Here is an 11,619-nt window from a genome sequence, read left to right as displayed (position 1 = left end):
CTTCTAAAGTTGTAGGCACATGTTTACAATTTATTTGTTATAGTTTTATTATTACATTAAGAGGATAATAATTTTCTAAACCATTGGTCGATTTCGTTATGTCACACATTAAAACCTTTAAAGGTTACTATTTGATAGATTTCGTGACCCTCAATCTCTTCCAAGCTTTCTAAAGTTCTAATGTGTACGCGAAATACTCACCTTTAAAGGTTTTAATGTGGGATCGATCAATGGTTTATTTTCTGTTATGATAGCCAACAATACTCTTTTTTTTGGATTGATCGATCAATCAATCAAGATCAGCTGTTCAAGGACGCGGCCCACGATGATTCCACCCGGAGTAAGTGAAGCTTCTCCACGAATGGCTCCAGGATTTGCAAGTCGTGAACCGGCGCCACAGCCAGGCAAGCGCTCAGCTCCTGGAGAGCCTCCCCATATCGCCTGTGTTTCGCAAGTTACTATCTTGCCAGGACTAAAGAAGAGTTTTATACCTGGAATGATACAGGAGAAGCCCGTGATCTCGCCGCGTTATCCAGTCTCGCTGCAACAGCAACAGCTTCTCGGATGCCGCTACTGCAAGCCTGTGCAATCGCGAAAGAAGGAAACAAACACCACTAAGCTGAGAAGGAAGAAAACCAAAAGCTTTTGCTTGCCTCAAGTCTTGCGGGCGAAGAAGAGTTTGCTCTTTGCCGAGACTAAGCAGCGGCACACCTTGGGCAGTGGCGAGCGCCAGTGGATGGAGCGGGGCAGCAATGTCGCACCCTGCATAAGCTTTGGCTGCTCGCTTCCAGTAGAGGCGCTGCAACAACAAAGCTAAGCACTATGGATGATCTACTGCTCCCTACTGGATGTGCAACAAACAGTCCAACCATGAAAACTAGATCAGAAGTCGTGTATGCAAAGGAAAAAAAGAAGAAAAGACTTCTTGCACAGAAGGAAAGAAGTGAAAATGAAAAGGAATTCTACTCACTTTGAGCTTGCGCAGAAGAACCGATAAGATTGCCTGGTCAGAGACGGGTCGCAAGCCGCTTGTTGGATGAGGTCCAGCCTGCGGACCACTTGCAGCACTCGAGTGCTGCCTTACGTAACTTCCATCTGATTTTTTGGACCATATCTTTCCACCCTTGAAGGGCTCAAAGACCATCTGAGAACCACACACGCCAAAGGAGATACGATATTACCATCACTGGCAACATGTAGCTAACTTATACCTCCGCACTTAACCCTGTTTCGACTGAATCACCCCCACTGACAACCTGCAACACCAAACTCACAGTACACGGTTAGCTGAGATTCTGAACGTCAAAATCCTAAGCAGTGCGTAGAAAGTCACACCATACCTTGTTTTCAGTCGAGGGCCAGACGAGGAAGTCATCCCCTACTGGTGCTCCGCTCACAGGTAAGCCCATTCTCCTGGAGAGCTCCATATAAAGGATGCCAAGCATTATAGCTGAAAGAAGAAAAAATACAACACAACGTAAGATCGTCAGGAAAAAAATAGTCAAGGACGCTTACCAGTTCCAGCACCGAGACTTAGAACCTGGTGCAAGTAAAAGTTACCAGGGTCCGTGGTTAGCGAGGATTTCTTGGTAAACGTCTTTAACACCTCCATTGGATGCTGACTCGTCTTGACGAGAGAATCTAGCTTATCCAGCCAATGAGCAATGCTCTGGCCCTCCAAATAGAGCGCGTCGGTGGGATATATTTTTGTATGCGGGAAAACACTTCGACCTTCCTTCTGCAAAGCTGCCATGTCCCTTTCTCGATTAGCCATTATAAAAGCTTCGTCTTCTATCGAAATCAACAGTGCAGCCTTCCACAAAAGAAAAAAAAGAAAAGATGAGATAAAGCGTCAGTCGGGTAGGCCATATACCTTTGCCAGAGAAACATTTTCTTTTCTTGTTACTTCTTCGCAAAAAGCCCGTCTAGCAAGCTTCATAGTCTACACGCACAGAGACAACGCAAGTGAGTACAAAGAGATCACGAAGAACCCATGAATGCATCAAACGGTTCTCACCTCGTTTTCAAGTTGGCCACTGCACGGCTTCGCCGTGCCACAGCTCATTGCCAGCAATTTATTAATGCAAGGTTTGGATTTGCAACGATTGTTAAAAGCCCTGTCGATCGATCACCAAGCGCGAGAATACACGATTAGTGACGTCAACAGTGGTGAATACAGTACCACGGTTTAATATCCACTCACCGGGATGAATACGACGAGCTCAAAATCGATGCGTGACACAATGGATTCTGGCGCCGGCGATTCGCGCAGCTAGACCTGAGGGATGCGCAAGCCGCCGCGACGGGATTGTGGTGAAACAAGGCCAAAGCCATGCTCACAGAATTTTCCAAGCTTCCGCCAGTCCTGTAACAACAATGCCATGGAGGAAAAAATTAGCTTCGCGAAAAAGCGCAAGCAAAGAAAAGAAAAGAAAGAAACGGTGCCGGCATTCTATTCTAACCGATAGGATTGGGATGGGATGGATTCCACGTTACCTGAGAAAAATTACTTTGCGGTGCCAGGACCGATCGTGACGAGCCGGATGATTCAAGAAAATACGTGCTGCTGCTCCGGGCGGATCATAGATTGGCGTGGGAAGAAGGAGAAGAGGAGGAAGACCTTGCGCGGGCTGGCACAGCGGCGGGTGCCGACGGCATCGACGGGGCGGACCTCGAGACAGGGCCTTGATCCTCCGCGAAATTCAGCTTTCTCATGATGCGGTGTGCCGCATCGCCGGGTTCCATTGCGCGCTGCCGACGAAGAAGAAGAAATCGAGGAAAGAAGACCGCAATGGATCGGGAGCACCAGATCGAATCTATCTAGCCGATATTACATCGATTCAGCGGGAATGCGCCACCGATCGCCATGGCGGCGGACCCTCTGGGCTATGGCGGACGAGAAGAAAAACCTTGTTGGAAGGGATCCAAAATCAAATGCCCCTTTGCGTTTAAATAATCTCAGTCCAAGTAACGGAGACCGTTCGCCAATTTTTTTTACTTACCGATAGGCCTACCGACGGAATGTGCCTTCCTGGCGAGTAACGGAATATCCGCCACTACGCCACGTGTCACCCCACCATTCCTTTTCCTCGCGCACACACAGAGTGTGTGTGCACACACGTCTACCATGCACGGCATTGGGAGTCATCGTCGTCCTCGTCAACAGATCCACTCCATCTCGGACTAGCCACCTCGGACTCACCCCACGCTCGGTCATTAACTTTCTCCCTTGCAGTGACTGGGGCCGTCCAGCTCGGATCCCTTCCAAAACGAACGCCATTCCATCTCGGAGAAACCGGGAAAAGTCTATCATCTCGGACACTCCATCTCGGACTCTAGCCATATCGGACTCCAACTCGGACTGTTCCACCTTGGACTCGGGTTGCCAAGTTTCTCCCTTGCGGTGATTCTCGCTGCCAAGTTCCCTCCTTGCGGTGATTCTCGCTCATAGGATTGCCAAGTTTCTCCCCTACGGTGATTGGTGTGGAGCCGATCTCGTTTGTCCAGTCCCCAGCTCGGATTCCTCTCGAACAAAACCTCGGCTAACCGGGAAAGAATCAGTCCTGACTCCTGTGCTATTTGCTGTTGCATCGTGCCAAAAACTGGCCTCTAAATGATTGGCTGAGCGTTTGTCCGCCCCTTGCTACTAAGCAAAATCGCATTTTTTGTTTGAATGATCCTCTTTTGCGGTGTTTTTTGCGTGTCCTTGTCGCACCTACAAAGTGGGAACCACATCACAGTCAGGAAACCATTCACTGAGCGGATCAAACAAGCGAAAGAAAGGAAAGAAAAAAGAAAAAACGAAGCGACAAGAGATAAGATCACGTACCAGGAGCTAAAAACAAGATCACGATCCACCGGATATTTGCCATTGACGATCGCGCTCCCCAGCACAGCAGCGTTGTTTCATCGCTTGTTGTTACCGTGGCAATTTGGCGTAATGGAGGAGAAAAGCTTTTCATCTTTGCAGCGTGATCTTTCGCTCAGCTTTTGTCGATCGTCTGCAAAAGCTCTCAGCCACGATGACACCTGTCTCCAAAGAAACCGCTATGCACTTTTAACTTTGGAAGATGCGGGAGGATTGCGATTTTTTGATCCGAGAGCCACCTTGCTACTGTTAGTCGATCATCACTGATGCTTCTCGCTTTGTTGTGATCCAACACGCTTCCAGTTAGAAAACCACGCACGAAAGAGAGAAAAGAGCGATAAGAAAGCTGGGAAGATAAGATCACGTACCAGGAAATATAAAAACAAGATCATCGGCCACCGCGTTGCGTCTTGATAGAAACGCTGCGCTGGAGAGTAAGATTTCCACCAGTGCTGGCTCAGTGCTTATCGCCATCCGTGGCAACTTGACCCGGTCGATGCTGTTGACCAGATCTCTTTCCAGCGGCCACACTTTCCTGTCGCTCGGCCAGCCTTTGTCGATCGTTTGCGAGCGCGCTCAGCCACGACGAGTAGTCACTTCTCTCGATCGTGTTGTCGCTGTCACCGCTAGAAGTGCTGCTATCTTTCGTGATCCCGGTCGTCTCGGCTGCGTAGCCGAGTCCCATATGTCCTTGCTTGCGGAGATAACTCGCTAGCATGAACCGGCTGTGCTGGAAAACCTCGTCACCCTCGGGAGGATCATCGTGCCTCCGGCTGTAAAACGTTTTCTTGATCCGGGACTCTCGCTGCTCCTCATCTTGCCGCTGCTGTTCTTGATTCTGGGCCATTGCTACCTGCTGGCTCTTGCTAAGATCGCTGATTCTCTGCGAAGTTGACAGTGCCAGCGGCCGGAAAGCTTTGAGAACCGGAACCTCTGGAGCCGAGCCATCCTGGTCGAGCTCTCCGAGCTCCCGGCATGTCTCCGGACCATCGTTCTTGGTCCAGAGATCCACCCCTCGGCAAGTCTGGAAGCGGTGAGCCATCTCCTTGATCTTGGGATCCTTGTCGATCTTTGGAAGCGATGGCGCCTCTGGATGGATTTTCTCCCAGGGCCGGAGTGGCATCAACGCCATTATCTGAGCCCTCCTCCTCCTCTCGTACAGAGATCTCTCCTTAGACAGCCATATCCTGTCCCTCTCCTTCTTTTTCTTCTCCTGCATTCTCTTCCACTGCCACTTTGTAACTCCGCCCGGGAATGTCCGAGGCCCTCCGCCCATGAATCTCACACTAGCTCCAGCGATTCTAGCATCTCTTCTGAAAATCGAGAGGAATGCCTGGATTCTACCATGCTGAAACATTGTCTAGATTCTAGATCTCGGTTAGATACCTCCATGGCGATGGCATTCTTGGCCCGCGGAAGAACCCTAGAAATCTACACTATTTTGGTGTGCACAAAAGTAATTTTCAAATTACAAATAATAATTCAAAATTATAACCTTTTAAAGTTTATTAAAGAACAAATCGTTAATAATATTTTAAATATAATTTTTTTTATTACCAAGATGCCATATATTAATATATCATAGTGGGATTTTGATAGCTGTCAGATTAATTTTAATCTAGACCACTCGCTTTTGTATATAAATTAGGGTTTTTGGGCTAATTGATATGCACATTTTTTGTATTCCTTTTTCATATTCCATGCACTCACATTAGTGAAGGTGAAGGGCACTTTTTGATTGTCCCTAAGGAATGCTTGGATTTGGGATTTTGGTTTAAATCTAACTTTTGCATCATCTAGATTTAGTTTTTTCCATTTCTTTTCTTTTATTTTTTCCTTTCAAGATTTTTCTTTCAATTTAGCTTTTTGCATTGTCTAAATCTCCTTTTCCTTTTAGCTTTTTGTCATTCTTTTTCTTTTATTATTTCCTTTTCGTTCATCTTCATGGCAAATTAGCAATTTCCTCTTTTGACTATGGAGTAGTAGTTGGTACAATTGCTTGATGTTATGCATTTGTAATTGAATAACTAAACTCAATTGATGGTGGCATTCATGGCACATGGTATAACTCCTCCTATTCTTGGTGTTAATCCTCACATTCGGCTAGAATTCTTTCATGGGAATCCTGGGGATAAGCTCTATTTCGTTAAAGTGGGAATTGTCATTATCCCACTTGTAAAATAAGGTTTCCAAACCTTTATATAGTATATAAATATAACAAAATTCAACTGCATTGAGGCACATGCCATTTTATTTTAAACAAGGAAATGTCTACTCAATCACTTCTCCTCCCCCTGCCACTGCTTCACCTCTCTCTTCTCCTTGTCATCGTCGTCCAATTTCTTTCCATCCTTTTAATATTGGCTCAGTTGCTCCGAGTCTAGGTGGAGCCCAAGTCCCCATTCAATCTTTACTTTCCCATTATTAATAAAACAACTTCGTAGACTTCCAATAACATGCTGTAACACTTCTAGTATAATGCAAATCCTCTCAAAGAATTGTCTTTTAATATTAATACAATGGCATGGAACCCCATGCCATAATAAGTTACATTTTTAAATAAATACATGCCATCTCAGACTGTTATTTTTTGCCTCCAACGCCTATACAATAATCTTGGAATTTCATCACTCTCCACACTATCAGGATTTAAACCCAATAGTAATGCCATCTCTTCTCTAATACGTCCACGCTCATGTTCAGTGGTCGAAGAACCCATCCGGTTGAGCAGATTATGGAGATGCGGATAGTGCTTGGCTAGACAATATACATGCCATAAATGATGACTGGTGTCTGTCCGATCAAATGGCTTTTGATATACCGTTCCATCTGCCATTTGGTTGATTTCTGCAGCCACCTCCTGGACTGGCCGGTTCTCTATCACCATCGCTCCAAGCCGTTTTGCAAGGTCCCCCAGAACATACGGTTTCTTCTCCTTAGTTTCCATACTGCAAGAGATGGGGTGCACTGCATATGTGTGCGTGTTCGCTGCAGTTTTAATCGGCGAGTCATCGATGATGAGGATTTCACTTGAGCTAGCAGTCCGGTTCATCACTACAGCCTCTGGCTTGACGAAGATGGGCTTGCTACCCCTCACATGGACCATAGTCAAGCAATCCTCCTGCGTTAGGAGAAAGTCAAATGGTAATATTACTCGCGTCTGATCGTGCATCATCTGTAGCAACGTTAATGCATTGTGGCGCATCATGGATGTCCAAACTCCCAATTGCAAATTGAACCCGGCCCTCTGTTTTAAGTGTCGCATGGTCATTATTAGATCCCGCAGTTTCTCCCGTGTGATTAATGTGAATCTGTCTCTTTTGACCAACTTGTGACCACAGGCTTTGGAGGGTGCAATGACATTCGAGGACGAGCCACGCTCATGGGAGAAAAGGACACCGTTCAGATAAAAAATAATACAGTACCTTCGCCGTGACTCTAAAATGAAATGCGTCAGCATAAAAAATGGTACAAGTCAATTTTACCATCTACAATATTAGCGAATGTTGCTCCCGATGGTCGTTGAGAGGGTTTTGGTCGAGGAAACGTGAAGGGCGGAAATACTCTCCTCTGAAATGTGGGGTCAATCGCATCCGATGGCGTGTGGGCACATGCCATTTCAGCTGTAGACTCTGGTACAACTGGCTCAACAGTGGCATGGGGTGGTTCCGATGGCGTGTGATCACACGCCATTTCAGCTGGTGCCTCCGTTGGCAAAGTGGACATGACCAAACAGGCAGCAGGGGCGGTGTAGGGAGGTTCCAACGGCGCGTAGTCAGACGATTGAGCACACGTTGAGTCCGTTGGAAATGAGGATACGACCGGCTCGGCGGCTGGGGCGGCCTCATGTGGGTCCAATGGCGCCTGGTCACCGTCAGTTGGATACGTGGACAAGATTGACTCAGTGGTATGGGCAGCATCAAGTGGAGCGTGGTCAGCTTGCTTGGCGTTGATATGGATAGTAGCCTCCACCAGCTCTGATGACTCTTGCAGCCAAGTAGAGTCCACTGGCGGATCCATATGCATGTCCAAATATCTCCCTTCGATTGAGATGGTATCCTCCCGTGCTACTAAAAACAAACTCATTAGCACATTGAATCGACTATACTGTATTTACCATCAACTGCTATTGAGGAACTAGGACCGATATCACTTGAGCGCACTGCTGATTCTGAAGGATTGGACATACGTTTCGACCCTTGCTTGGCACTATCCTTCCTCGACACTAAAGGCTAGAGTTTGTAAATTCAACTGAATAATCTCTACTTACCATTTTCTCTGCGACCTACATGGACAATGTTAGAAATGGTAAAAGGTTAGGAATGGATGTATTATTATTTACCTGATGGTTTGTCTTGTATGACCTTCCTCCGCCGCTCTTTGGCCACCTCAGGCTGGCCATCGTCGTCATCATCGTCGTCGTCGTTATTGTGATCATCACCATTGTGAGGACCATCCAAGTCCTCTTCGTCCTCCTCTTCTTCGTCCTCCTCTTCTTTGTCCTCCTCTTCGTCCTTCTGCTCTTCCTGCTCATTATCTTTCTCTGGCTCCTCATCCCCCTCCTGCATTTCTTCCATAGGCTGCTCAGGTTGGATGGCTTGTTCTTCCAGGACCATCTTGGGAAAATCATCTGGCCGAGTCTCCATCTCAAAATACAAGACATCCATAGCCTGTTTTAGTGCGTGACCTAGGACCGTATCCTCACCCGACTGTCTTAACATGGTTTCTGCACGTTCTTGCACCCTTCGAAGACGACGAGATGAGAAAAATGTGGCCCTGCCTTGAAAATCTTCCCTCATCCATTGTACCTCTCCATTGAGATTGGGGAAGGGGAGTCTGCCATAGGAATCTGAGTCATGAGGTGGTGACTGCCTGCTTTCACTCAGCCCTTGATCTGCAATGAATGGCATGAGCACACACGCCATAACCGCGAGGCATTACCTATCATCTTTTCGTTGCCCTTCTTCCTTTTCGAATCAAACGCCTCTGATCTCGATGACTGTCCAACGTGCTTTCGCTTTTTATGACCACTGTCAGTTTGAGCTTGGCTGGTGCTTGCCTGTTTTGCCTTTGAAGAAGTTTCTCCTGCAAGGAATGGCATGAGACCACACGCCATTGCAAATATAATTTGTACCTCCTTTTTTCCTATTGCTTTTCTGTTTGTCCTTCTTCGATGCGCCACCAGTGCGCTTTTCAGTCCTCGTGTCTGAATATTCACAACGATCTATAATCAAAATGGCGTGAGGCCTCACGTGACCTTACCTTGTGCAGGTTGTGAGCTCGGCCCAACATGGGTATCTTCAACAGTAGCTGTTAACGCCGTTTCAGCATCTGGGGGTGGCCACGCTCCTGCATATAGAGCTTGTGAGATAACATTTAAACTTAAAGTGCGTACTCACCAGGTTCGCAGAGAAGATACTGTTTTTCTTTGGCAACTGTAATTATATGCTCCATTGAAGTCACCTCTTCAATGGAGTTTGTCACCGCAACACACGGGACACCCTTGAGTAGTGCGGCTTGAAAGAATAGTCCGCCGCAGTTGTACTCGACAACGCATTTGCCCTTGGAGTCGGAAGCAAGTGACCCACCCGCTATTGCGTTGAAGACCCAGCTGAGCATTTCCCATGCTGCACCTGGAGCTTTCTTTGGATTCGAAAGCTCCATAGCCGTCTTCAGTTCCTCAGGCACGGGTAAATTGACCTCCCTCAGATCAATTCGATTGGCCTTGTCGAACGAAGCTGGGAAGTCACTCCAGTCCCACTCTGCTGCAGGACCAATAACAAGGGCGAGTGTGAAGATGCGGACATTCGTCGGTATCTTCTTCTTAGCCATTATCCCATGGATCTCCCGCATCTCCTTGCCTTTCAACCGAGCCTTCACCTCGTTCAAGGCCTTCCAGAACTTGTGATAGGATTCGGAGTCGTAGATCATATAGTGGACTGAAGATTCCACCTCCGCAAGTCCCACCATTAAGTCAATGATGGAGCTGACTTCGTCTGCATGAGTGATCTCCTCGTTTGTGAAGTCCATCACACAAAAGATGTTCTTGACCTGCTCATCTCCGCGGGAAACGATGCTCCTCCACCTTTGATCCTCATCCGAATTCAAGTATACCCGGTAAGGTTCTCGATAGGCCTCTGCTGCGGGGTCGAGCTATTTCTGAAGCCGGCGGTCGACATCAATCTTAATGAAATTTGGATACTGATCCAACTTCTCAGCTTTACTTTTCGTGGCATCCCGCAGTAGATCGATGAACTTGGGGGCCCCCTTCACGTACTCGTCGATGTCTTCATTTGACAACTCCAGCGCTTCCATCATCTCTTGCGTGGTGTCGATGCTCACCCTCTCCACGGCCACTTGCTCGAAGATCCAATCCTTCAATAGCGCACGAGCTCTCAGAGTCGTGCACAAGTCCTCGTATGTCACAATATGGCCGGGAGTCATTTTGGTCTTGTTGAAGACAACCTCACCACGTAGAAGAGCATTAGCCACTGTCAGAAGGTCGTTGTCGTCTAGAGACCGCGAGAAACGCAAGGCGTTGAGCTTCAAATCATTGGGCTTCCGGCCGTCCTCCACACCCATTGAGTTTGGCAACTCCCCGTCATGGTACCTCCTCAGCACATCTACCCATTTGTCAAAAACAACTTTTGTCGCGAGTAGAATGTTATGGATGCTGAGTGTGTCATTGACCCCCAGTGTTTTCGAGAGAAGACTCGAGAATTCCTGCAATGGAAATGGCGTGAGGCCACATGCTATGCCACATACAACGAGGCTTACCTGCCAGGCGCTAGTTGCTAATGCACATCCTTGTCCTGGTTTTTGTGGCTTCTTCAGTTGAACCCAGAGCTTCCGTGTTCGTGCCAATGTCTCGTGCAGACCCGATTTGTAGCACGTTTCTTGCTTGACATTCTGCGTGTGGGAGATGTATATGATAGATCGGAGGGGCGAGTTGCCTTTTATCAGGCGGACAACTCTTGTCTTGAAGACTTTCTTCACCTCCTCGCCCACCATAATATCCACAACTATCTCTTGCATCGCCAAGCTAGAATGCTGCCCGGAGACGGCATAGAACCAGATGTTCTGATCGTCCAACACCTTCCTATTGATCAAGTCTGGAAACCTCATCTCGCCCTTCATTTTTTGGTAGTAGGGGATCACGTCTGCGATGTCGGGTGTTACTGGACTTGCCAGCATCTTCTACTTCAATTTCTCCACCCACTCATCAGATACTAGCCTGTGGTTGTATTTGCTTTGGATGTCGATATGGCTCACGTCGATTGTATATACTTTGTTGGAATAGTAACAAGTACTATTATCTGCGACGATTTTTGCTGCCTCTTCTTGCTCTTTCTGCTCTTTGCGGCTCTTCTTTTTGGTGGGTGTAGTGTTCGAACCCGAGGCAATGGCATCACTGAGTAGCTTCTTTTTTGGAGCAGGAGAGTCGGACGTCGGCTTGAGCTTGACCACCCTTTTCTGCTTCGGGGTAGTTTCCAGATCGACCCCCTTCCCCTTCGCTTTGCGAACTGGAGTCACTCTCAACGGCTCAATGTTGGAATATAGTTTTTGAACATCGCCGTAGGTGAGGTCCGTGGATTCCATGTGATCTTCATAGACCCGCAGCGTCTTTGAAATTGTGGGCCTCCTGGACAAGCTCTCCCTAGCTCCCTCTAGGAATTCCTCATAGCCGCTGCCCCCCTCCGGGAAGCCGCTAGGATGTGCAAGGTGGATCTTGAAGGCAGATGCTGTCTCTA

General features: G+C 47.5%; 1 protein-coding gene across 2 annotated transcripts; it reads right to left on the bottom strand.

Moving 5' to 3' along the window:
- Window positions 1-101: 101 nt before the first annotated feature.
- On the bottom strand, window positions 102-4,336 carry LOC9658272. Of its 2 annotated transcripts, XM_024679725.1 has the most exons (13): window positions 4,237-4,336; window positions 3,830-4,144; window positions 2,497-3,715; window positions 2,204-2,365; window positions 2,018-2,117; window positions 1,874-1,942; window positions 1,516-1,813; window positions 1,341-1,450; window positions 1,212-1,256; window positions 971-1,144; window positions 654-799; window positions 492-581; window positions 102-441 (listed from the first exon to the last, which is right to left on the bottom strand). In XM_024679725.1, exons 4-13 carry the CDS (start codon window positions 2,332-2,334, stop codon window positions 300-302), a joined length of 1,305 nt encoding a protein of 434 aa, XP_024535493.1. In that variant the 5' UTR covers window positions 2,335-2,365; window positions 2,497-3,715; window positions 3,830-4,144; window positions 4,237-4,336; the 3' UTR covers window positions 102-299. The 2 variants fall into 2 exon arrangements, with proteins under 2 accessions (XP_024535493.1, XP_024535486.1); XM_024679718.1 differs by having other exon boundaries at window positions 3,830-4,322.
- Between the last annotated feature and the right edge of the window lie 7,283 nt (window positions 4,337-11,619).

Source organism: Selaginella moellendorffii, unplaced genomic scaffold (genome assembly GCF_000143415.4).
Source record: "Selaginella moellendorffii unplaced genomic scaffold, v1.0 SELMOscaffold_1, whole genome shotgun sequence".
Taxonomy (NCBI): domain Eukaryota; kingdom Viridiplantae; phylum Streptophyta; class Lycopodiopsida; order Selaginellales; family Selaginellaceae; genus Selaginella; species Selaginella moellendorffii.
The sequence above is the reverse complement of the archived record's forward strand: the minus strand, read 5'-3'. Positions and strand labels throughout refer to the sequence as shown.